The following is a 27,532-nucleotide window of genomic DNA, read 5'->3' as shown; positions in this document are numbered from 1 at the left end:
CTCAAGGATCGGTGTGATTTAAGAGCATGTGATTACTGCTGCTCATGGAGTTTTGAGTTGTAAGGTTTGGGGGTTTTAATTTTTACATCTATAACAAGCTATTACTAAACTTTTGTTTGAAACAGATAGAAAATAATGGACCTCTGATCAACATGATATACAAAGTGCTAAAGAGCTCAGCACAAGGGTTACTATCCAGTATACATGTAAGACGGCTTGCAACTAAAATGTGCTCATCCCATTGCTTTTTAAAATAGCAGTCAATGTTTACATATTCTGGCTTTTACAGGTGTCTTACGGTAAACAGTAAAGCTTTCCGTAAGATTTTTTTTTCTTTCCTTTTTTCCTGTCGTGTTCCCCCCCCGCCCCCCTTTTGGAGTCTGTATGTGAAATTATGGCTGACCTCAGTGTTTGGTTTCATTTTATCATGTTTTGAAAATGATTGTGTCAAGTAGTGACTCCTATGTGTAATTTTGAAAATGTGAAAGCATGCTAAATCTTCATTATGTTCTCATGTTCACTGCTTGATAATTACCAAATTCTTTGCAGTTCTGATTATGTAATTTAAATTATCCTCAAAATCTGTAGACTCTGGTTTTTTTTGTTAATTCCATTGCTTTGAAAAAGGCTTTTGCATTCTCTTAGCTTGCAGGTAACTAAATATGCAAAATTATTACTTTGACATGCTAGTATTTATGCTTGTATTTAATTATTTGTTACTATTCTACATAGGATTTAGCATTTAAATAATTCTATTAATACTTTTGAAAGAAGGGATTTTTTTATACATATATAAAACACATTATTGTTGAAAATTAAAATATCCGAAAACTACAGTTTTGAGAGGCAGTAAATGCTTTGATTTTGGTGTTGAGGAAGTAACATTTCACCACATGAAAACACATGATAAGTCTTTGAATGGAGTCTGCTGTTGGAGGAGGGAAGACAATAAACACAAAGGATGACCATACCTGTCTGTCTTAAACCTGCTTTGTTATTTGAAAATACTATGTGTAGATGGCTAACTTCATATAACATATTAAATGAGATACTGAGGTTGTATCAAAGATTTATCTACACTTATAGTAACATTTAATTACTTGAAGAAAGCTAGCATGATTCTGTAGGTGCCTGTGAGGTTAGTTAGTAAACTATGTAGTTTCAAGTCTGGAGATTGCCAGTCAGAGTCGGTAAAAATGCAAACTACCGCTTCTACTCCACCAAAAAAGCCAACAACTTCTGCTCTTATATTATTAAAGGCAATTTTAGGTGACTTTTTTTCATAAACTCTTGCCTATATACAAATAGAAATATACTGTATATAAGTACTATAATTCTAAACATCAGGTGTTTCTATGGTAAGATAGTATTTGCTTTAATGAATCTTTAAAAATGTTCTAATTTAGTAATACTAAGTCATTAGATTTTAAGGCTTTTAAAAACTGTATGATTAATGAGCTGTATTATATTGCCATTCTTTTAACCTCATTTAGTCACAAAAAGGGTCCCATGTAGACAGTGGAAATAATAAACTTTTCTACAGATAGACATGCCTTCATTTTAAGATTGCTGTGAAGGTTGGAAGTATAATATAGTACAGTTTCTGTAGTGATCTAAAAATTGCATTATGTGAGAAGATAATCTTCTCACCAGAAATTGAATATGAAATGAGCGATTTATGCAACGAGAGATTTGTAATATTATAAACATGTCAAAACAGATTAATTACATTTAATTCCACTATTGCAGTTTTATAGCAGTCTGTTTTTAATAAAATTCGCCCTGTACTATGAAAGAGACTATCCTTTGTAGAATGAAATAGTTGCCAAAAACTTGTATTTCTAGTCATTAATTAATGCTGTTATTCTTGCAACCGTGCATTTAAAGGAACTGTTCAAGTCCTTTGGCTTAAAGAAAGCTATTAAAGGCCAACTGTTAAAACTATGAGGTTTTGCAGGAACAGGACCTTTGTAACAATAGGCAAGTGGGGTTATGCTGTTTTGTACCGAATCTTAAGCTACTGTAAGAGTTATTAAATAGCCTAATATAACTAGTAATTCTTTCTGATAACATTTTTTTAAAAACTAAAGCCGTATTTGAAAATACTCGTATCCAAAATTTTATTCATCTTTGTTAATAACCATGCATATTTAACAAAACTTTTCATTGCTGAAGCTTAATTAGGTTTTAGTTTGCAACAAATTTCTCAGATCTTTAAAACCTGTTCCTCTTAGGTGACAGGGCGTGACACGTTAAAAGAACGAAGTACAAAACCTGTCAAGATTGCAGAAAGTGATATTGATGTAAGTATCAAATACCACTTCAGAACCTCTTGGGCGTTGTTTTGGCTATTTATCTTGTACTGTTACGTGTTCACGTTACTGTGTTCTTTGGGGTAAAATACTGCTAGTGGAGACTTTTCTGCTTGCTTTTTAAAATCTAACATATATTTCTGTGATTTCATTTTCAGGTCAAGCTAAGCATTTTCTGTGAGCAGGACAGAATTCTGCAGGACTTGGAGGACAAAATAAGAGCCCTTAAGGAAAATAAAGTAAGTAGATTAAGAAGAGTTTTATAAAATAAAATAACAACTTTCCTCTAATCATAAAATACGGAATTACAGACAAAAAAATCAAATTACTGCATGCTGCTTGCGTTGTAATAGTTTTCTTTGGACATGTATATAAACTTAAGAAAAATAATTGTTCTCTATGTTAGGATTGAGTACCCACTTTTAGAAAACGTGGTTTGGAAAATGAGTGTTTTAAAACCAGATACATTTAATTTTCTGGCATTATTACAAATTGGGGTACGTACACTTTTCTGTGTAGTTTCGCTTTATGTCTTAATATGTATACGGTATGAGGCAGAGTCATGTTTCATTTGCAGTTCTTCCCACCTGCACAAACATTGTTTGCATAAAGAGCAGCGTGATACCATATTGAGCTCTCACTGTAACTTGTGCGGTGGTTTGTTGGGTTTTTTTGTGTGTGGTTTTTTGTTTGTTTGTTTTTTAAATAAAAAAGGAGTGAGAGAAGGGAGAGAGATTCAAATTTGTAGTAATTTCAGAAACCTACACTGGTTTATATAAAATACTGTGAACTTGGTTCTGAGGGTAATGACTGAAATGCGGGAATATCATCTGTGACAAATTGTAGTTGGAACCCACCTCCTTTCCTCTGTGCCCATTCAAGTCAGAGTTCAAATAGTAAAGAGTAACAAAATGGTTTGCCCTTCCTTGTCTTTCTTTGCCTGTATGTATCTTTATCTGCTTCACTGCCTGGGAGCTATAGCTGTCAATAAATGAAGGTGATTCAGAAAAAAAACCCTATTCTACAATGAAAGTACTGTCCTAATAGAGCCGTCAGAAGAGCTATTGTGCAAAAATGATTCGGTGTTATTTACTCCTGACGGAATGAATCTGGCCTGCTTCGTGTTGTAGACAATATTTTAATCCCTCATACGGCTAATGTAACTACAGCAGTGAATGAGAACCTGTCCGTGACTGAACAGCCAGTGCAGTGCTGTGGTAGGGCTGTCACAGTTCTGTACTGCTTAAGGGGATTTTTCTGAAACTGTAAATTATGGGTTTGTACAGACTGTAAATAGAAAAATTCTCCTGTCACTGCTCTGTGTTTTCCACAGTTTTGCCTACTTAATGGAAAGATTTAATGGAAAATATCAGATAATCTTGGTTATAATAGTTAATTAAGGCTTTTGCACTTTTTGTTTACATCAGGAGGCCAATCCTAACCTCTGGTGGCTTATGGGAAAGACTGAGGCTGTGGAAAACAACTTTTCTTTTCCCACAGGTAGATCCATAAAATTCTATGCAAATGTTGTAAGCTTACTGCCATCTTTTTCTTTGTTAGGATCAGTTGGAGTCTGTTTTGGAGGTTTTACACAGGCAGATGGATCAGTACAAAGACCAACCACAACACGCAGAAAAAATTTCTTACCAGCAGAGACTTTTGCAAGAGGATCTCATACATATTCGGGCTGAAATATCCAAAGTTTCAACAGTATGTGTTTTTCGTTGCTTCAAGTAAACCATAATTAAAATACCAGTTAGGGTAAAACTGTATTGTTCCTTGGATAAGAGAGTTAAGTCCCGTTCTGAACTGATTTGATTAAGGTACAGGATAATAAACCGGAACAAAAAAATTTAGACAATCTCTCCAGTTTTCTTTTTCAATGTTCCCTTCTCGCCTCGCCGCTCTGCCCCCCCCCCAAAAAAAAAAAAAAGCTCAAAACAACTTTTTTATACCTTTTTCATTTCTGTGTGGGGCTTGCAAATCTTTCAGCTAGTCCTTTGAAAATATAAATGTCATTCCATGGTAGTTTTCCAGGGGAAAAGGAATTGGGAAAGTTTGGTATTTTGCTTAAAATTTACTGTTGATATTATGATTTAATGAAATTCAAATGCAATTTAATGTTGCATTTTTATGAATAAAAATATTTCTAAGAATTGACCATGAAAGAGAGTGTATTAAACCTGGGTGTTGTGTACTCACTATATTAATCTCACCTCTTCATGAATATGGGACCAGCTCTTCATAAGATTGTTTCCAGAATTGCATGAACACCTTTCCTATAGTAAGATCTGATCATTAAAATGCCAGTATTATTTAAATGTATATATGCACTGTTTTGTGCCTGTAGAGAATGCATGACTCTCCTAGACAGCATTTAAAATTTAATTGGGGGCATAAATAGCAAATAATTGTAAGAATGGCTGTATTGGTCCAGTCCAAGGCTCCGTCTAGCCCAGGGTTCCAGCTTCAGCAGTGGGCATAAGCAGATGCTTAGGGAAGAGTAAGGATAGGAGAGGTGGGTAGTATTTCCTGTCATAACCAACCCAGCTTCTAACTATTTTCGTCTCAGAGAATTCCTGAGGCTGGTATTTTTTTTGTCTATAATAGTAATCTTCAGTAGATCTCATTTCCAAGAACCTGTACAGTCACCTATTAAATTCTGTGAAACATCATTTGGCAAGGTGTTGCACAGACCTCTTCCCCACTGTGTGAACAGCCACTTTCTTTCATTTGTTTTGAGCCTGACTTGTACATGTTTCATGTGATAGAACCCTTGTTCTTATATGAGAAAGGATGGGGAACGGTCAGTCGTTATCCACTCTCTTCATGCCACTCATGGTTTCATAGACCTCCATGACTTCTTCCCTTCAACTCCCAAGTGATCTTTTTTGTAGACTTCAGAAAGCCTACTTTATCATTCCTTACATAAAAATGCTCCAGACACTTGATTTTTCTCAGTTCTGGGTCAGAAGGCAGACTATGGTGCCATGGATGCTGGAAATAATCTAAGTAAGGGGGATTGGATAGCCTTATTTTCCAGGAGTCTGCTTGTTTATTCATGTCTGATGCCATTACAACACAGCCTGTAGAACTTTTAAAGAATAACCTGCGTTGTGTTTCAAAACATGAGTTCTCATTTAGGTGACTGTTTGGATTTTAATTATTAACTTGTTTTAAATGGAGGAATAAGGTAAAAGGAAATGGAACTGGAATAGACTTGATTCCTTCATAGTATATTAGTCATAGCTCAGATTCTGTTAAATGCCAGTTTTATGCTTAAGAAGTAGTTTTGTGTGAGGAACCTGGCCAGAATTTTTAACTAGGGATTCTTGACTTGATCTTGCAAGCTATAAAGCATTTGGAAGTTTATTATCAACTCTAAGCAAAAATGTAGACTACAAAATGGATTTTTTGCTTCTTTTTATAGTAGAACAAAACCATCTTAAAAACACTTTCATACTCAGTTAGAGAATGGATAGTGCGATTTTGAAGTTTATCGTAACGTTGTATTAGAGTATTCTCTTTGTTAATAGGAAATGGAAAATGCCTGGAATGAATATCTGAAATTAGAAAAGGATGTGAGCCAGCTGAAAAAAGCCTTACAGGAACAGATGAACAGTTCATTGGTATCTCAGGTGAGTCCATTTCCAGACACTGGTTTACTTATGAGATGATTTTGTCTGCACTTGAAAGCTATCATCTCACAAGAGAAATTCTCTGCAGTTTTTGCACTGTATTCAGCTGTCATGTAGCTTAGTTTGCAAAGTTCCGACGTTGTAACAGCACAGCCGTGCAGTAACTAGCTATCTTGCAGCATGTGTAATAGTTTCTCATAAGTTGTCTATGCAGATTTGTCATTATTTTATTATGTTTTTATTACATGCTGACATCTTGACATTGATGACGTATTTAATTTATAAGGCTGTGCAGGACTCCTTAGTCTTCCATTTATTTGATCTGACATTGTTGGCTTCTTTATCCATTCTTGAGAACATCAGTCACTAGCTTGTTATTGTCATTACTTGTTCTTTGTCATGTTCTTCTATTTATGGAAGAGTTATCTCTGCAGATTGTTTTGTGAAGTGGAATAAGTGTTTAACAGCCATTGGTAATTGAAAGGCATCTTGGTTTTAAATCAATTATTCAGTTTTGAATCTTACAAAGAAGCTTTGTTTGAAGCTAAGTTATTGTGTTGGCTGAACTGGGTGTGGCATACCAGATTATTTCTACATACCTGCTTACCACTGGTGATTTTATTCTTGGAGCAAGGAATACAGTCCCGATTATTTTTCCTGGGTTTAAGCAGAACAGTTTTGTTTAAAAAACAAAATACAAGGAACAAAGCTAATGTATACATTTTGCTCAGATCTTAGCCTACTTTTCCAAATATCCTGGACCGAAAGAGCTGACTAGTTCAACTTTAAAATTTATTTATTTGCAATAAATGCCTGATCAGATATGAATTGAAGTCTATTTATTTTCACTATTAATGGTTAAATGTTTTGTATCAAAGCAAGAGTTGTAAAGCTTTTTTAGATTCCCTCAATCTTCAAAGTCCATTTTCAGTTACTTTTAATTTTGGGGAGTGGGGGAGTGATTCTGTTTCTAGAGCCAGAATATTATGTAATTGAGATCAGCTGTAGAATATATCCCTCCAAAAAATCCCAGGGATATTTTGGAATAAAATCGGCCCTATATGAAGTTATTTTGTTTAACAAAGGCAAGTTACAGATTTAAACAAAATATACTTTGTTGAAGTACTTTAACAAACAATTTCCAGTTGTGCATTGAGCATGCTTAAAACACTGGGTGTGTGGCATATGCTTTAGCAATACGTATAGAAGAGAATGCAGTTTGCATGGGAAAAATATTAACTCAGTTTTATTATCTTCTCATATCACATACTTACATATATATGTATATATATGTATGCATAGAAATGTTTGGCTAAGATTTTAAAAAATGTTTCTGAGTATCTATTTTGGAGATACTAAGGGGAGCTGACTTTTTCAGAAAGTACTGAATGTTCTTAAAACTGTCTTCTTCCAAAGAAGTCTCACTTGAAGTACACATAATAGTGGTTTTTTTGATCTCTGCCCAAGGGTGTGTAGACTCAAGATTGTTTATCTAGTATTTTCCAATAGCACTAAATTAATACACACTGTATATATAAAAAAAAAATGCAGTCTTCATGGAATATTATTAAAAATTCAGCAGATCTGCAGGCTCAAGTTGCTGTAGGAAACAGCTAATGTTGTTTTTATATAACATTAATAAAGAGGTTAAAAACTAAGTGTTTCAAGCAGTTTGGTCAGAGTAAATCTTGCTTTTAAGAGTGTAGCTTCATTGTCTTTTGCTTAAGGGTTGGGGGGATCTGGGTGTGCTGCAATTAACTGAGATGTGGTATTTTGACAACGATAACTTTTTGGTTGGTAAGTGTTTCTTCTCTGGTTTTGTAAATCATTCTAAATTATGTTTCTGTGTGAAGGAAGTTAGAGAAATTGATTTATCTCTCCAAGTTACCTTTTCATGCTTGCCCATAAAGTATATTTATACCCTTTCGTGAACAGCAGTCTTGGCTTTCATAATTTAAAAATAAATTCATCTGTTTATCTTTTAGCTCTAGTCCATTTTTGATCTAAAATACTCTCTTCATATCAATGTTTAACTAATGGGAAGAAATAATATTAAAAGATCTGGTTTTTGTACGTTACAGATACAACATTTTCTGAGTCGTTTCAGAAACAGGATTTTTTTGTCCATGTGGGGTTTTTTTAACGAGTTCTGAGGCTTGATTATTGTAAATCCATCATTTGGTTCCTTGTAGGATGATTAATCTCAGAAAAATGAAATGAAACGTGCAAATTTATAGTTTGTATCCTGACAATCTTTCAAGATATGTTCCATCTATCGAGTGAGGTTACTACAGGCAAATAACGTTCTCCATCATTTAAATGTTTGTGTTCTTGGCACCCTGTTTGCTGATCTGTAACCTGGCTGAACATATTTTCTGATCTAAGACAGAAAGTGGAAAGCAATTTATATGCCTGCCTTAGCTCTGTGAGGTGTAAGAGCTTTTACCGAAGTTTTTCTCTTTCGGGCTTAGAGGATTAATTAGCGGTTATTTTGGAGTTCATGGCAAGTGATGAATTTCTAGAGTTCTTGAGTAGTTCGTAAGCAATTCTTAACTAAAGCGTTTCACTGCCTTCTGCTTTCTTTAATAATACTGTTTTCCTCTTGGTTTTACTAAGTTTATTCTTAATGCCAATTTTTGAAGCAGAATTACCAGGCTTTGATTAAGTAGATGAGAATAGCTATTTGTGATGATTGCAATGAACATCTGACTGAAGTGGTGGCTTCAGTAGCCAAGGCCGCTGGCTGCAAGACGCAATCAAAGGCGGAGTCCAAGCTGTAGACAAAGCTTCCCCTTCTTTCCTCCTGGAAAGACTCAGCAAAGCAAATAGGATGCAAGATGAGACCAAATCCTGGAACAGCAGCCGTATATTGTTTCAACCTCTAATACATCATGTCCAGTAAGCCTAACAACCCAAATATAAGCAGAAGTTAAATTTGTCAGCCCTTCTGAATTAGTTTTGGTTTTATATTTCATCCATTAAAAGCCATTAGAAAGTCCATGGCAGCGTGCAGGGAGACTAGCCTAATTTTTTGCTTTTTTTTAATATTGGACATTTCCCCTAAATGTATTAAGGTGAGTTCTGTAAGACTGCTTTAGCAGTCTTGACTGTTAGTATAGGATTTAAGAACAAAGTTCAAATGAAAAGGTTTGTAATTTCATTTTATGTAGAACATTAAACTAGGTTTTTGTAGCCTGAATAATATTGTAGAGAAAAATATAGCGGTGTCTCTTTCCCCCAGTCTTCTGTAGGAAGTCTTCCAAGACTTAGGAAAAGCTCTAATAAATTTAGTGGGCAAGATATGTTAGTTTGTGTTGGTGGGGGTTTTTTTTAATTTTAAAATAATTATTTGACTCATTTTTAGACTCTTAAGTTTTCATGTAAGTTCTGAAACACTAGTTTGGTTTTGGTATCAAAAGAAGGATAAGCCCATAATAAATTAAAAATGAGATATAATTGATATTTCTTTTTTTTCTTTTACTACAAACATCAGGAGAAAACACAAATACAAAAAGACTTGTGGAGAATTGAAGATGTTACAGCTGGCTTGAGTGCAAATAAAACAAACTACAAAACCATAGTAGACTCTATCAAGAATCCAGGTAAGGAGAACATAATTAAAACAAAAAATACACAAATGCAGCTGAGTCTTTTGGGTCTGTGCAAATAGTCTAGAAGTTTGTTCTACTCCAGAAAATCCAGTTAATTCTGCTATTGGTTGCGTCAGACATCTCTGTTGATTGAGCACATTTACTTGGCATTTCTTTGGTTGAGGTGGCAAAAAGGTTTTTTGTTGTTTTGTTTTCATACACTGATGGCACTAAAATGTAACAAGCCATAAAAAAGGGAACAATAATAATAATGGGCGGAGTTCTGCAAGTTGCAGAAGGAGTTTCTGGCACATGCCAGCGTAATACCTATTCTGCATTCTGCCCAGGAACTCCTCTCTGTGTTCTTCTCTGCCTTTTTCCTTCCCCCCTGCCCGCCTTGGTTGCTGCCCGGGTGCCCTTGCTGCGGTTGCCTTCCCCCTCCCTCGTCAGGCAGGTGTTTGGTGGGCAGAGCAACAACATCAGCTAGGGAAAAGAGGAAGGGAAAGTGTGTGTGGTCTGCATTTCAATTGCTTTATTATGTTTCAAAGAAAAGACCTAAGGCATTGGGATAGCAAGAGGCTGCTAATGCCTCCTGTAAATTTACTTCATATTTAAAGTATCTTAGCTTACCTTTTACATATAGAGATCAAATAGCTCTGAGGTGGTGAGATCTTCTTTTATGTAAGGTATGGCTATGAGTGCTTAGCCTTGTCTAGATCTATAGGCATCTTAAGGAATCTGTGGCATGGGGCCAGATCCAGCCCATGAACTGATTTCGTATGACTCTCAGGCTTTTCGTTCCTTCCCTCCCACTGCCCTCTCCAAGGAATTTTACTGGATGATATTAAAGTGCGTGTTTTTGGGTTTGGCCTGAAAGGCTTGCTTGGTCCTCCTCAAGAAAGAAAATGTTTTACACCCTTGCTATAATGTAATCAAACATTTTAATGTCCAAAATAACCCCTGTTTGTGTTCAAAGCAATGTGCAGAGTATTAGGGCTGTTCTATGAAGTCTAAGGATGTTAATTGCTAAGAAACACCACCTAACACAATTGCATATTTCTTCCCCAGAGAGAAAAACAGTGCCTTCATTTTCTCAGTCTTCAGTGCCTTCCTTACCAGCTTCCCTTGCAACTGTGGAGAGCAAACTTTCAGTCCCACAAAGCCCTCCACGCAGTCCGGTTAAACCCTCTCTGGAGGTTAGGCTGTATCCACAGCCGTATTTCCAGGCCAGAACGCAGCACCAAGCACAGCAGCTGAAGAAAATCGAGCCGCCTCTTCAGTCACCAGTTAAGCTAGAGCCAAAGGTTGTAAGTACTGCTCTTGTGAGATTCGTTTACCAATGTTTCCGTTTACTTCTGGCAGAAACAGTGAGAGTTTCATGGTTACAAAGCGCACACAGTGTTGGAGGCACAACAGGGAGACTCTTAAGGTGTTTGTATTGAAACTGAGCAATAGCACTTACAGGAGAATATATGTGCGTAACCTGGAGCTTTATGTACAGTAGCCATATACTGCTTTAGAACATGCCAATGCAGAGCCTTCCTTGGTAATGCTTTCTGGTTGATTAGTTCTTTGCTTTCTCGGGTCTTGTTTGGTTTTTAAAGCCTCAAGCTCCTGGTGTGGACAGAGGAGAGCATGCTGAAGCAGTCACAAATAACTCTTATAACGTAATGAACTTGCAGTCTGTTTATGCCAGATTGTTTTCAGACTGTTTGCCAAATAGCTATGCTTTCCTGTTACCAGGAAGATGAAGCACCGCCCAGACCTCCTCTCCCTCAGTTGTACAGTCCTGATGATCAGCCACCAGCCGTTCCACCTCTCCCGAGAGAAGCCACTGTCATCAGACACACGTCAGTGCGGGGCCTGAAACGTCAGTCAGATGAAAGAAAGAGAGACAGAGAACTTGGACAGTATGTAAATGGAGATTATAGGGTGAGCACTCATACACTTCTACACCTCCACTTTAAAGATATGTGAACCTATAATAAAAGATACTGTCTGTAAGATACATGGACCTCTTGGCCTTGTAGTAAGGAGAGAGAGATACTGGCAGAGAGGTAGTAATGGCAGGGAGAGATCTGTGCCATTTAATAATTGTAGAGAGAGATTTAGTAATCCAGAAACAAAGCTTTAGGATTTGTTTTAAGATTATTAAGACTTGTTCTCTGTGATTTCATTTGAGCTGATGAGTATTTTTCCACATAGGTGGAACTGCGTTCATACATGAGTGAACCAGAACTAGCAACAATAGGTGGTGACCTCAGCCAACCTTCCAGTGGTTTAATAAGCTCTGACAGTGGATACCAGACATTACCTACCCGTGGTGAGCCAGGAATTTATGTAGTTGATTTTTAACAGTACTGTCTGTATAGGAGCTTTTCTCTCCTAGGATTTTCTGGAGGTGGTCTTTATCATCAGATCACTGTTTTTAGATTAACTATACAATGCTGTGAAAGTGTAGAGATTTTCTGCATTTTAATGGTGCCGTTACAGACAACCAGCTTTTTGCAAAGCATTTAATATACAAAGCTTAAAAAAAAAGCATAGCAAAACATGAAATTAGCTGTTAGAATGTCTCCTATATTCAATTATTTTTTCTCATAATTTCTGTGTGATCTTCTACAAACTCAAGTATTTTTTTAAACACTTACATTGCCATTGAAATGAAAACGATAAAGAATGAGAATATAATGCCCCCAGACACTACATGTGACTTGACACTCCATGCCCGCTATGCTACAGTCCTGTAACTGTTTCACAAATGAGGATAGAGAGGATATTTGGGGAAGAGCAATTAATTTCTTAACCATTCTCTCCTTATTTCTTTCCTTTCTAACTGTGAATGTTAAGGTTTGATTTTCTGCATACATATGATTATGTGTACAGCTTATCTACTGGTGTACTGCTGAGTTCACCCCATACCTCATTTAATATAAGCTTCTAAATTATTGTTGATCTTTCTGAATTTTGATCAATAGTGATCTGAAACACATTACTTTTGGCTGAAAAGAAATTTCGCGCCTCTCATGATCTTCTGAACTGCAAAATGTGAAACATGAGCTAAAATAGTAGCAAGAATGTCATAGAAAAAGCATGATAGTTTAAAAAATATCTGACACTTGTCTTCATTTTGCCTGTCATTTGGTTTTAAAGCATACTCTTTTTCCTTCTAAAGGTTTATCTGGATCAACTTCCAGATTGCACCAATCGTCTACCATTTCATCATATGCAACACTTCGGAGGGATAGGTCCAAGGTAGGTTTTAAATGAACATCTGAAGGCAAATGTCTGAACTGTTCAAAATAGTTAAGCCCAGAATATATTTTGCATAGCAGGAAGTGGGACTGCAGTAGCATGGGAGGAGGACCCAACACCTGTGATCTAACAAAATCTCCAATTTTTCACTTTCTTAAATGAATCAGGAAGCAGACAGACAACTGACTGCATTTGAAATAGATTTATGAAACAAGGTTTAGAACCAAAAATCAACAGTACTAATAGAAAATACAGAGTTGAAATATGCAAATTAATGCTAAAATAATAGAACAAAATCATGTTGATTTAGTAATAAGGTAGGAGAAAGAGTTTAATTTTTTGTATACTTCTTATAAAGTATTAATTACAATGTGTGTTTTGTGTACCTTGCGACTTCTACAGGAGAGACCAAAGAGTGCCTTGGAACGTTTATACTCTGGAGACCACCAAAGAGGCAAGATGAGTGCAGAGGAACAACTAGAAAGAATGAAACGACATCAGAAGGCATTAGTTCGTGAACGCAAGAGAACTCTTAGCCAAGGAGAAAGGCAGTCTGTTTCATCTCGGTCTTTCATCAGGCCCATTTCTGCAGACGTAGGCTCAGTATGTTAGATATGCCTTAAAAGGACTAAACTAAAAATATCTTTGGATTTTTTTTTTCCTGGCAAGCACTTTCACTTGAGTGTGTGTGATGCTTCTGGTCTAATTAAATTAGTGTTATACAGTATAAAATGAGTTCAGAGAGTGTGAGTAACAGGTGATCTTTTTTACTAGTAGTTACAGTATATGTAGCAGGTTCAGCAGGTAAGTTGGTCAGAGGTTAGTGTGCTGAGTGGAGATTTGAGTATATTGAAGTGGTTTCAGGGACATGATTGTTTTTTACTGGAATTGTATTTAGAAAGTGTAAGAAGCTTGTACAGTTTTAAAACTGCTTCATAATGGAATGGGCCTTTTAGAATGTTCTTATTCACCATGGGCATTTTTCTTTTAATTCATAAATGAGGCTGCAAGATAGTCATGGTAATATCAGACCAAGGTGGTGTGTGTTTGTTTTTTTAAAGAGACGATAAATGGATAATTAGTTTTAAAATCTAGTCATGCTGATTAGAAACTTATGTAAGAGCTAATGTGTTTTAATTGATACAAGTTCTTCTTTAAAGCTCAAAATGTAGAATATTCTAATAAGGCTCAAATTTAAGCTGCTGAAGAAGAGGATTTTTGTTGCGTTCTGAGATTAAATGCTGTACAGACGATAAGTTTGTAATGATACATTTTGGATACTAACCAAAGCAATTCTAATTGGTGAAGTTACCCAGTCGCTCACTTGGTGCTAAACCAAGATTGTACTGTAATTGCACTTATGCTGTGGTCTTTTAATTTATTTTTTATTTGGTCCACTAGAGCTTTAGAATGATCACCTTGTTTTACCTAATTCATTGCACAAGATCTCTTGCTTTTAGATTTGTCACTTATCATACCTAATGCCTCTTTTTTTTGTTTGCTTCTTTTAATTTGCAGAATTTTGTAGTTACTTTAAAATTTCTAACTGGACTACTCAATTTTTACCAGGCTTAATTGCATTTAGTACATGTGTGTCAATTGCTAGCTTTAAAAAAACCCTATAATATTCAGCTTTTCATTCCCACTGTTCAGTAGCACTAATTTACAGCCAGTTATTTGTATTTACTTTCCCAGTAAATATGAATGCACTACTTGGAGACATTAATCTATTTTGTCTTCTGGTTTGCAATCACAAATTTATTAAAGATAGCGCATAATATTTGGGAACTGTAGAACTATGGTATCACTGTTATTTTCATATTTTAATTAGAAGAACTAAATCTGGGCTTCTTACGTTTCCTGACTCACATAACATACACAAGTCGAATTTAAGCATTTTCGTAACACTCCTTATTAACATTTGTGGCAAACACTTTATCTATAAATTTGGGTGCCATCTTGGTCTTTTTCTTGCTGTAAAGAATTAAAATAGACTCTTTCAGCCCTAGCAATGTTTTGTAGAGGTCATCTCTTGTACCTATAGGGCTTCGATACGCAAAAAGCATGTTTGATAGCACAATTACTTACAGCATTACAATTATTTAGCAGCCAAAATGGCAAACAGTTAAATGTATAATGGAAGCGCTGCTCAGTATGTAACATTTGCTTTAAACATGCATTGTATGTGTAACTCTAAATCGGTCAGCTCTCAAGTGTAGTATGACATTTTAAGTATTGATTACAGTACATGAATTCATTTGTTATATACAATGCCTTTTTAATGTAAAAGTTGCAACATCAAAGCCAATAAAAATACTGCTTCGTAATAATGGTTTGATGTTTTTCTTACCTATATATAATAACTTGAAAATGATACTGTGTATTTAAAATATACTATGTCAATCAGGCCTGGTTCGAATATGAGTAGAAGAATGAGTTTGGAGTACTCGTATGAGAAAACATTTTTTTCTCTCTTGAATTCTGTAAAGAAACATCTTAATTTTTGAGATCTAATTGCCTTTTAGCTATTTAACTTTTTTAATATACGTAGAAGATACATATCTTCTGAGTGAATATTGAGAGCTTGTGCATGAATAGGTTTCAATTAGATTAATTAATGCAAGCAGAATAATGAAGTCTAAGGACTTTGTATGAAGTTCAAACTTTAACCAAAACAAGCAGAAGATTTGTAACAGAAATACTAGAGATGCTTGTAAGAAACATATAATGGCACGTTCTCCTATTGATACCCTCAAATGCTTGAGGAGATACTTTGTTGTTGTTCTTTTCGTCCCTTCTCTTTCCCACTGCTTTTAATATCGTGTTTCGATTCTGTGTGGTAAAGTTGCTGAGATCTGCTGGATGGAATGGTGCTGCAACTGAACTTAATTTTTTGAACAAAAAAGTGATGGTAGTGTTCTTAAGCCTGAGTTTATATGCAGCTGTATTGTGTATAGCTGTGAAGGAGCTACTATGCAATGATTTGGGAACTCTAAAATTATGCTGCATAATTTAAATACATTCGGAATTTATTACTGCTAAATATTTACCTTGTAAAGGCAGAACGTGAAAGATTTTTTATCTTTGCCGGTAGCTAGATACTTTAATAAGGACAGAAGACCTTAGTAGTTATTAAATTATTTTTTTTTTATTTCAAGGCAAGTTAATGCTAGCATGTAAAATATTATCAGCTTTAATCACTAGGTATTATTCTAGAAAGATACATAAAATTTTCAAGTTGCAATTCTCAACCTCCAGTATAAATACCCTTTCTGTGTAGTGATTCAAAATCGCACAGCACTGCCTGGTTAGCATGTCTAGGACTAGTCTGTCAGTCCGTAGACTCACTTGTATTGACACCTGTGCTTCCAGAGACATTTGTGTGTAGCTAGTTACAGGTTAATCAGCATATGTGAAATTGCGATCAATGCATTTGTTAGAGTTTAATACTGCTGAACGTTACCTGTAAAATTAAACAATACTCCAAAATCTGGGCAGCACAACTAGAGATCAAATCTCCCCACCGTATGTCCCAAGAAATGCAGTTCAATTTTCTTGTCAGTGAAGGGGTTTGCTCTGTGAACTCTCTCAGCCATATAGCATTTGCAGCAGTAGTAATGTACATTACTAAACAATAAATTTGGCAGTATGATTGAATGCTGTTAATTGTTTTGTATCTATTACCAGTGGAAACGAGAGCAAGAATTTGATTTGCAGTTACTTGAGAGGGCAATTCGTGGAGAAGACAAGGATGAAAATGAATGGTTAAAAGTTCAGCCAGTAGCAGTGACAGAGACAGACCTGGAGCCTCAAGACTATGATTTAGATATCAGCAGAGAGGTAACACTCATCATTTTTTTGCCTCCTATTCTGTGCCCCAAAATACTAACCTTTCTAAGTTTTAGGTAGTGAATTCTCATCTTTTCTTTCAAAAGTTAGCTGGAAGTTTAAGCTAAAAGGAGTCTTTTGGGTATTGAAAATTTATGGCCTGGCACTTAGAATCTCTGTAAGGTTCATGTTTGTATTGTGTTTTAGTGGAGAGAAGAAATTGAAAGGTTGGCTCTACTGTTTGACACATGCATCTCAGCCTTTATAGAGGAAAAGGTGATTAATCTAGGCAATGTTATATAAATCGGGAAAAAAAGATGAGAAGACAACATCAAGACTATTTGAAAATAAGAAACAGCAATGAAGTAAAAGTTAGTTCCCCAGAGCTACCTTACTCTTCATTTTGACTGGCAAAACATGGTAGAGAAGAGGGAGCACTGCTTTATCCTCATCAGAACAGAAAACAACTTTCTGTCGCCTTTTCAAAAGACTTGGTGGTCTTCTGGGCACTAGATCTTTTTTCAGCTCTAGTAACTGAGTGAATTTTTTGTTTGAAATGCGATTGAGCCATCTGGTGGGAAGGAAAGAATATAACAAGTGGAAAGATTTCAGTAGGTACTATACATTTTGTAAAATGGAAAATCAGTAAAATTATTAATGATAATTAGACTAGTAAGCACCTCTACTCTTGTGAAAGCTGTTGACAATGTATTGTTTCATAGAGAGAGATATTTGTAAGAGGTTGAATCTGTTGGTTTCTATGAACGAATGTATCTTTCAATTCATCTTTGTATATTTTCTACAGAAAATGCAGTGCTCCTGTAGACTTCAGAAACAGAAAAAATACTGCCATTGTATTGCTTCTCCTTGTTGCACTCTGCTATTCAATTTTTTTTCCAGAAGGCCTCTAGGGCTACATGAATCACTTTGTACATCCAAATTAGCGCCTTAAGCCTGAGATAGGAAACATTTTTGCTTACAGGCTTTTCTGTCCTACTTCAGAGTAACCGAAGCAGGTCTGAAGCTCTGAATGTAAAGCTTCTCTCTCAGGTTACCCGGGTTGTCCTTTTCCATTTCATGTAGCCATCCTCTTCACCTGGCAGGCACTTCTGTACCTGAGGTACTTCTGTGCCCCATAAGGAAATGTACTCAGTTGTGCCTTCAAGGCCAATGAATCTGCTGTTCACATGATAACTGAGTTTGTTATTCTGGAAGTGGCAGGATGAGCTGATCTAGGTTAGTTATAGTATAGAGATAGGTATTTAAACTTTAAAAAAAAAGTGTGTGTGTGTATATATATATATATATAGCTACAGAGCTGCAGAGAGGAGTTAGATTTGAAGGTAAGGAAGTGTAGTGGAAAATGAGGATTTTTCAGGAAGCATTGGTCTTGGGTTTACTGAGAAGGAAGTATGAAAATTTGAGGTTGTGATTTTAACGTGGTTGTGAGTGCCAACGACTGTATTGTATTCTTTGGGCCTACGATTGCCTGCGAATTACTGAGCCTCATCACTGAGCGTTAGGTCAGGCCACTTTACATGTGCCATTGAATTAGCATGGACTAAGTTCAGTGGTGAAAAATTTAGGATTGTTTTAAATAAAAACTTTGAACTTTGAAAACTCATCGCCTCATGAGTGTTTTAACAAAAATCCAAACAGGAGAAGAAAAAATGGTTCCCCTTTCCTTATTTTTATTTATTCACATGTCCTCTATTTGTGCTTTTCAAAATCAGTCTGTTCTGTATAATAAGCATTGCTTTCAAAGTCCATTTGTAACCTGTATTTTCCTTGGATGGATTAGATCTCTTATGTGGAGCAAAAATTTCCCACAAAGAAACTGATCCTAACAAAAACTTGTTGCTAGCTTTTGCGCAATCATATTAAAATTTTCATTCTACAGAATTATGTGTATGCAACATGTCATTACGACTGCACAATGTTAATGTATTTCTGGGTCATTTCCATAGACAACTTTTGAACACGTAGGATTTCAGATTTTATAGTCCAAGAATTTCCTAAGATTATTACAAACTGCTGGTTTTTCAGGTTTCTTTGGGTTTTTTTTTGTTTTTTTCCTCCACTGCTCACAGAAGATTATGCAGTCTCAAAAGAATGATACCCTAGATTAAAACTTGAGGTTATATTTCCTTCCAGTTGTAGGAAGTCCTTGGCATGACATATATATCATGACATCAAAATCTCAGGTTGTCCAGTCAGTTGTGTAGTGGTTGTTCTTTCTACTGTAACACCTTTAGGCAGTGTCCTACTTTGGACTCTAAGCCTGAGCTGAAGAAAGGTTCCCTGTTGATTCTCATTTCCTTTGTAATCCTCTTCAATATTTTTTCAATCTGTCTTCTAAAGTTAAATGAATCAGAGGGAAAAGACACTGTTAAAAGGGCATCAGCTCATATCCAGAGGGAGTCTTTAGCATCAGGTACATGTATTGACTGTGAAAACCCATGCTTTATTCTTTTCACTGTGTTCTCCCATTGAGGAGAATTTATCTCAATTTTTTTCCCAGTCTTTGTTATTAAAAACTTGATTCTTGCTTTCTTTCCACAGTTGTCAAAACCTGAGAAGGTTGCAATTCCAGAACGCTATGTTGAACTGGAGCCAGAAGAGCCTCTTTCTAAAGAAGAACTGGCAGCAAGGCAGCGTAAAGCAGAAAAGATAAAGAATATTCTTACTAAATCAAGGTCAGGTTTTTTTCAAATCTTATATAGGGGCTGGTGTTAAACATTGGGAACTAACTTCATACAACAGTCTAATTCCTATTGAATTATCTAAGTGTAACTCGTGGCTTTTAGAAAATGCACACAGAATTCATGTAGTATACTTAAAGCTCCTTTCTAAAACAGGGTAGAAGAGATAATGACAAATTTTATATATGTCCATTTTCCTGTTCAGAGGATCCTAAAATAGCAGTAAGTCCTTACCAAGCAACTTGTAGATGAGAGTGAGGAGGAAGGAAAGGCACAGATCTGGCCAAAAGCAGAAGAAAAGTCAGTGTGAGAGCAAGTTTCTGGTGTCTCCAAAGAGCTGGAGTTCTGAAAGAATGCTTTTTGCAAGTAGAGTCAGCTGAAACATTTAGTTTCAAGAATTTGATTACCTCAAGTATCTGCTGTCTCTTTGGAATACAATTAGAGAGGCTGTGCCTGAGGACCACCAGGTTATACCTTTCCCTGTGGGCACTAACAAGAAATTTTACTAACAGCTTCAAATAAATAGCGGGTTTTGGTAGTGCTTTCACATGAACAGTGTATTTCCAACAAAGGACTTTCTGATATGCTTAATGCTACGCAGAAATTGTGACTGAATATGTAATGGCTGCATCATTTGCCTTTGTATGCTGTAGTCATTTACATACAATATCTAACACTACTTTAAAGAGCTTCAATAAAATACGGGGCTTGATAGATGAGATCCGAAAACTGCTGTATGAATTCAAGCTTGTTCTCATCTGCATGGTGGATTCTTCTTTATGTTTGTAAATGTTAATGCTGTTTTGCACTTTCCCACTAGTATGCACAACCTACAGCCTACTGTTGCCCAGGACAAGCACAACTCAGTCGATTTAGATTCACAGCTGCAAGAGCAGGAGCGCATCATTACCATATCATACGCTTTGGCTTCTGAAGCCTCTCAGAGGAGCAAGGAGGTAGCAGGTAATACTTAGTTATTTACAAAATAACAGCTATTTCTTACCAGTTTCTGAAGTTGAGTGGTGGTGTTGCTGAACTGCTGGAATAAGAGAGAGTTTTAGTCATTCATATTCAAAATAGTGAAAAGTGTGTAAAGATAACAAACTTAGAGAGACTAAAGATTTACGTTGACTATTTGGCCTCTAAAGGACAGGGTGAAGGGGACAAAATTGTATGATCAGGAAGTTCAGAGCTTGGAAACTTGCTCTTACTAATAGTACTAAAAAATTAACATTTTCAGTGAATTCCCTACAATTATATTAAATGAGGTATTTCTATATTAATTTTTAAAAAGTAAATTGATCCGTGACTTCAAAAAAATCAAGACAAAAGGGATTTTTAATTTTTTTTTAACAGAAAGATTCCCTGGTCTGGTCATTCAGATTAGAGTGCGATCATTTGCAGCTTGAGCTGTGTGACAACAGGCTGAAAAAGACCTTGTAAAATGGGTATTGGCATGCTTCTGTCTGGTGACCAAGATTAGAGGTCAGAGCAAGACAGCTGTGCGTGAATTCTGCTTGATGCCTGGAAATTAATAGAACCTTTGTAATACGTTACTAAAAGTGATCATTTCACTCTTGATTGCTTTATAGTTGAAATAAGTAAGAAATGTCAAGAGATTTGTATCACACAGTAATACATGCAGCAGCCATTCTAGCAAGTATCCGACTGGCCATTTGTTACTGCCACAGTTCACTGTTCCAGTGGAGAACGGAAATAATGGAAACTTCAACTATGATGGAGATAAAATATGCACATTTCTCATCTGAAGTTGCCAGTTTAAACTTATGGCACTTGCCACAGAAGCCCTTAAGACCTTCCCATTAAAGACAGATTATTCCAATATCCAGATGCGTAACATGCATCTATGGTAACAGACTGTTGATTGAATGTGGCTGTATGCTCACGGATGCGGTGGCAGCTAAACCTGAGGGCAATGTGATTTTGAAGGGATGGAATAAGTTTTTAAGATACAGATCTTGAGACTTCAGAGAGGTTCTGTGGGTAATTTAACTGACTGGAAGGGATAAAATGATTCACTGAGGAGGCTAGATGTTAGAAAAAACAAAACAAATAAAAAAAACCCCAGAACTGTAAAATCTTGGGAGCATTTCAGGAGTAACCTTTTGGACCTTCAGGCATCTGTGCATCAAAATGGCTTCTCCGCAGGCAGTCTGCTCCCAGTTCTAGTAACCAGGTCCTTGTAACAGGGACTCGCACGCTTTGCTTGTGGACTGGGACTTTGTGTTTCAGGAGGTATGAACCAACACAGCGTTTTGCCACATGAGTTCTGGGTTCTTTTGAGAAAAGGTAATGCCGAAGCTAAGATCACTCAAGATGAACCCAGCCCACACTTGAAATGACTCTTTTGTGTCAGTACGCCGAGGGCAGAGTGCCTGCCATACTGAACAGCCTTCCTGTGGCCAGTCACCTTGCTTCTGGGTGTGTGCGAAGCTGCACTAACTGTACAGTACTGAAATATGTTTGATCTTTTTATATTGTATAGTGAATGTAGTAGCTATGTTCTCGTTACTACAGGTTTTTTGCTTATATTTTAATTTTTTAATTGTAATTGTTTCAAAAGTGTGATCACCACATATTCTTAGGTGTATGTAACCACAGAAATCTTCTTAATCCTTTAGTTCTCCCCAAAGAGAGAATTAAAATGCGTATCGGCACTGAAATGTTGAAATGCTGCTTGAAAAAAAATTGCAGTTATTTGCAAGATGATTTTTCATTTAATTTTCTTTGTGAAGTATAGCAGCTAGCTCTTTTGTGTTTCAGACACTTAAAAAAACCTAACATAGTAGCCAAGGATTTGATTCTTTAGGGAAGGCCAAACCTTTTTGTCCGTGCAGTGTTCCTTGCCACATTTGTGTCTCAAATACTCACTTCTTGTAAAATGTCTTGCTTCGATTTCAATTATTACTTACTCCTTTAGAAATAAACACCTTTCAAGGAATTCTAAAAAAAGCCAGGGTGGTTTGGTTTTGGTAGAAAATACACAAACCATAAAAAAAGGTCAGGTTTTTTAGTTACAGCCTATTTTCTGATTATGTAAAGTGATTAAAAAGAAAAGCATTTGATGCTTTGCACAGCTGATTGTTCATTCTCATTTATTCTAATTTTACAGATTCCTTCACATTCTTTTTTTTTGTAGTTTGATTTTTACAGTATGGGTTGTCATTTGCTCCTTGTTGACGAAGCTGACCATATCTGAAAATCCCAAACTAAATATCTAGATTTTTTTTACAAGGATTTGCTTATGAGAAAGACTGTGAATCTTAACTTCTCCCATTTTTCAGGGGCAAGCAGTTAAGTTATGTTAAGATGCTATGATAATATAAAGCTCTTTTAAAATAAATAGTACCTTTATCTAATCCTTGTAAAGCAGCATTGTAGAGTCCCTCTGTTCCTAGTAAGATACCATCCTTATAAATGGAAATCATGCCAAGAATCTGAAAGATTAAAATCAAATGCAGGAGTATCAAGAAGTCATTTCCTAAATTGCGTGGTTTGGAATTAGGTCTACCTTTGGCCCTTCAAAATGTAAAAGTAGAATTTAAGAATGAGTTTCCATCTCTTCAGTTTTATGATTTTTGTCTCCTAATAGTATACCATTACTCTGTTTTATGAACAAGGATAGTTTTAATCATTGTATTCTTCATCAGAAGTTTCAGGCTGAGATCTGAAAATGTCATGCACTGTACTAAGCAAATGTTCTGTGCATCTGTAATATTTTTGTGTGTGTGATTTTTCTATATATTATCTTTGTTTCTGCTCATTGGCATATAACAAAGGAAATGCTGAAAACCTGTATAAACTCAGTGAAATCTTGAAATCAAATTAGCAAGTATAGGTGCTATTCCAGAACTGCAGTTTTAAAAGCAGGGCTTGATTAGGGTATATCAGTGTTGTGTGCCTTAAAATGTTCCAGTGAAACTTCATCTTAAGATTGATTGTCCATATTCTCATCAAAACAGCAGTGTTTATTTGCATAGTTTATACAACTAATAGAACAACCCAGCAGGTAGAAATGTTGTTGTTTAAACTGTGTTCCATGTAACTAAAATAGTGTAACACCTCATTGCATTACTAATCAGGTTTCATATTCATGTGCTAGAAAATGAAGGTGGCTCTGTTACAATATGAATGTTTGATTGTGCAGCCTAATTCCTGTATGTGATCCCTTCTAGCTCAGCAGTTGACCTATCCATCTAAAGCACCCTCACCTTCTGTACCACAGCCACCTCACTCCCCTTTAAGCAATGGATTTCACTACACATTTGTTTAAACACCTTAAAAGTAAGAACTAACTGCTCTCGGCATGTCTGATTTGCCATTGTACCTTTGCTGTGGCTTGCTGAATTTTAACATCTTTACTAAACCTAAATTAGATCCAAATGAACGCATGCAGCTATTTTTCCAGAAACCTTTTATTCTTGTAATGCTGCTTCTAATGAGCTAACATGTGGGCTAACAAAGTCTTCAAATAACTGCTGTCGCTCTGCAGATAAGATGCTTCCATAATCTTACTGTGGTGAAGGAAAGAGATGTCTGTACTCTCGGTAGCATGGGGCCGGATTTTCAGCAGCGGTTTGTACTCCGGTGGCTAGTGTTGGGTACTCCGGTGGCTACCGCAGGGCTGCGTAGGTATTTTTGCCTGCGCGAGGCATATACAGTTGCTGCACAAGAGAATCCAAAGTGCAAAGAAAGTTGTATAAGCAGGGGGTTCATTTATGGTATCTTATTTATTGGTATCTTATGTAAGATACCATTCTTACCCACGAACAAACATCGGAGTCTTAATTGAGGTGAGCTGAAAATTTGGCCCCTTATAATTAATTCTGCAATATTGCGTTTGACTTTTTCATTCCTTTGATGTGTTTTTCATTGAATTGTGTTAACAGAAAACTTGATTTTTGTCTCTGATTAGGTTATTTTGCCGTTCCAAGTATTAAAATTATGGTAATTTCATTGTCCTTCTGAAGAAATATGTATCATCTCTTCCCAGTAGTATTTTCAGAGTTTTCCCTATTGGAAATAGGAAAACCTGTAAATATTATGATATTTAACTGCTAAGTGTGCCCCTAGTTAAGACACTCCCTCTGCTTCCATAGTTTCCTTTGAAATTATTCTCACTTTCTGATTTGCTTTGGCCTAGGACAAAAAGATAAAACATAGGTGAAGTAGTAAAGAGGGTTGATAGAGTGAATACCTCAAATAGCATTAATCTTTAGATACCTTTGTTTTCATTGTCACTAATCTGAGTCAAATATCTGTGCAAAAAATAAAAATCTAAATAAAAATGAGCACATATCAGAAAGGCCCAAATGGGCAGTGACGTGCCTTCAACAAGGCCTGTGAAAAATGACAAATTTACATCGGGAGGTGTATAGACATTAGGAGCCTCTACAGAGGCTTGACGGAAATAGCTATTCTGGGTCAGTTTATCTTTCAGAGAACCGGATTCTACCATCTTTGCTGTGTGAATAACAATTGACTCTACTACTATATCCAGGGATATGCTAGTTGATCATCGCTATCACATGAGATCTTTGCATGCACATAGGGTACCCATGTGTGGCTTCAAGAACCCAGAAAAATAACCGTAGGGTGCCAGGGTGTTAGACTTGAGCAGGGGGCTTGGACCAGGTGACCTTTGGAGGTCCCTTCCTACCCCAACCATTCCGTGATTCCAGACTGACTTACAAACATGTGTATCACATGTCTATATGAATATACACATGTCTATGTGTGTACATATATTTACATATATATAAAAACCCCTGCATTTTCTTCAGGAATATTACCAAGAAAATAATTGCAATAACCAGCGACATGCAGGGGATGCAGGAGTTTGGGCATCAGTGGCCTCATGAGATAACTGTTCGCTTAACGTGTCTATATGAATTGTTCATTCTGTCAAACTGCGGGAGGCTTTAATAAAAAAAAAGTCTCGTGAAAGCGCTTACTGCTTCGCATTAGTGTGCTCGCGTTAATGTTTAACCATGTTTTATTTTACTTCATGCTAGCCAAAGCAGTAAGTGAACACTGACGTAAGACTCAAAGCAAATCCCGCCTAGTGACGCCGCATGGATGGAAGAGGAGATCCATTACCAGCTTTCTGTGAAGATACTCATCAGCTGATGACATGTTCTTCTGGAAATACATTCAGAGAGTAACAGGGGGATTTTCTAGGAAAATGAAGAGAATTGCAAATCATTTTATTTTGACTTCAGTTTAGTTCAGACTTTTTATATGAATAAATGGCACTTTTAATAAACTCTGTAAAATACTGACTATGTATTTTTAGGACAATGTAGTTTAGAATTTTTTTAAAATCAAGGGCTGAATTCATTTTAGGAGAAACTACTTGCATAGCTGTAAAAGATGCTTTTACTTTCCCCTCAGGCTCAGATGCACAATGTAAAATTTCATGAAAAAAATGTAAATGTGAACAAACCTAGAAGCACATTCATAGGGTATGGGTAGAGCTAATGCAAGTGAGAGTTTGCCGAAAGGGTGTTTTGGATTGAGTATGTTTGTAGAGTTAATCACTCACCCTTTCGCCCATTAAATAATACATTGCGAGGAACTTTTAGCTTGAATTTCTAAATATCAGTAACCACCATATAGCTGAAGTTTTCCCCGAAAGCCATAATGAAAGCCAGTTTTAACTCCCGTTGCCTTTTTTGATCCCATATGATTAACTTGCTGGTATCAGTACACAGTATGGTAGGCTGCTCGTGAGGTAGTGCTGTCCCCTCAGTAACAAACAGCTAACAAGTTGTATTTTTTTGAAAGTTGAGATGTGGAAGAAGAACACTTCTAATTAAAATATGTGAACTAAGCAATAAAAAAAATATAATAGGATATGTCATTTTACTAGTAAATATGTATTTTTCTTTTGATTATTTTTTTCAATGAGCATTACAATATGATGTATTGACTAGTATTTATCCTGGAAAAAGCAAAACTAATGTAATGTGGCACCTGCCGATTTCGTATGTATGTTCACCTGGTGCTTAACTTTGCCAAACTTTGAAATTCAGTGTTTTACTTATGTATAGGGCAAAGGGTGAGGTAGTTACATAAGGAGAAAATAAGATTAAATGAATTGCTGCAGCTACTTTACTTGAAAAAACTGTGTACGCATTGAATGCAAGACATGCAAAAATTTCCCGTTCTGTAATCGTTAGTTGAGTTCAGCTCTGGATGAGAAATGACTGAGAAATACTTCTGCAGTCTTTCGTGAAACTACTAACTTGGTCATTTGCTGTGTTCAAGTAAAAGCTACAAAACCCTCAAAATTGACCTTCCAGTTTCAGACTTTAAGAGAAATCGTATTATATTAACACTATACTCAGAAATATTCTTAAAAGTATATATTTAGCTAATGCAGTCTATTTTACCTCAATACTGCCAGTATCAACTTCAAAACCTTTTGCCAAAATAATGATTTATTTTTGCCTTTACAAAAAGTTTTGAAAGCATAAATGAATATTTTGCAAGAAAACATTAATTTAAATAAAATGTAACAGTTTGGAAAATGGTATATGTACAGATTAAACTATTAACATAACTGATAACTACCTCCTATTGCCTCCGTCTTGTTTGCTCTCTTACCAGCATCTGTGTGGTTGAAAATCCGGAGTTGTTTGTGCTGTTATCCCATTTTGCTCCTTCGGTTCAATTCCCATTGAAGTTCCCCAGTTTTGCACTTATTTCACTGGGATTTGGATCAGGTTTCCCCTATGCCAAAGCTTCATTTTTCTTTTTTTTTTTTTTTATTATTTACAAAATGTGTCTTAGCATTTGATGAAATCTGTCTTTGTTCTTGAATAGAACGCTTTTTCAGGGGTGTCCCCTAAACGCAATGACTGTCCTTTCTAGCTCGCAGATGCCTACGTTTGCCTGACACATTCTTAGCCCTTTCATTTCTGCTGAAATAAAGTATCAAAAGTAACTTCAATTTAAAAGCAAACAAACAAAAAACCTGGAGGCATTACAGTAAGACATGCACTGTATGCGAATAGGGTATTGACCAGGGGGAGGGTTGGTGGGCAACTGGCAAAGCAGATGTCGGAGGCAGCTAACCGGCGGTGATTTACTGGTAACAGCTCCCTCAAATGACATCAGTTTGATGGGGACCGGTGGAAATGTTTAATTCTTCTGAAACCTAATCCGTAGAACAAAATGTAAAG

The 27,532-nt window shown here is 36.1% G+C and overlaps 1 protein-coding gene across 4 annotated transcripts in view; it reads left to right on the top strand.

Annotated features, from left to right (window-relative positions):
- Positions 1-26,861, top strand: part of PLEKHA7 (pleckstrin homology domain containing A7) — a 158,414-nt gene extending 131,553 nt beyond the window's left edge. For 3 of the 4 annotated variants that reach the window (XM_059825745.1, XM_059825747.1, XM_059825746.1), the window contains 14 exons: positions 2,235-2,303; positions 2,471-2,551; positions 3,873-4,022; positions 5,849-5,950; positions 9,444-9,552; positions 10,609-10,847; positions 11,284-11,472; positions 11,746-11,863; positions 12,716-12,795; positions 13,198-13,398; positions 16,483-16,635; positions 19,186-19,319; positions 20,146-20,288; positions 25,361-26,861. In XM_059825745.1, the coding sequence (XP_059681728.1) occupies positions 2,235-2,303; positions 2,471-2,551; positions 3,873-4,022; positions 5,849-5,950; positions 9,444-9,552; positions 10,609-10,847; positions 11,284-11,472; positions 11,746-11,863; positions 12,716-12,795; positions 13,198-13,398; positions 16,483-16,635; positions 19,186-19,319; positions 20,146-20,288; positions 25,361-25,383 (1,791 nt within the window). In that variant the 3' untranslated portion in view covers positions 25,384-26,861. The remainder of the gene's footprint in view (positions 1-2,234; positions 2,304-2,470; positions 2,552-3,872; positions 4,023-5,848; positions 5,951-9,443; positions 9,553-10,608; positions 10,848-11,283; positions 11,473-11,745; positions 11,864-12,715; positions 12,796-13,197; positions 13,399-16,482; positions 16,636-19,185; positions 19,320-20,145; positions 20,289-25,360) is intronic. The other variant, XM_059825748.1, reaches the window with a different exon arrangement.
- Positions 26,862-27,532: the final 671 nt, after the last annotated feature.

The sequence above is a fragment of the Gavia stellata genome, chromosome 17 (assembly GCF_030936135.1).
Source record: "Gavia stellata isolate bGavSte3 chromosome 17, bGavSte3.hap2, whole genome shotgun sequence".
Classification (NCBI taxonomy): Eukaryota; Metazoa; Chordata; class Aves; order Gaviiformes; family Gaviidae; genus Gavia; species Gavia stellata.
The sequence above is the reverse complement of the archived record's forward strand: the minus strand, read 5'-3'. Positions and strand labels throughout refer to the sequence as shown.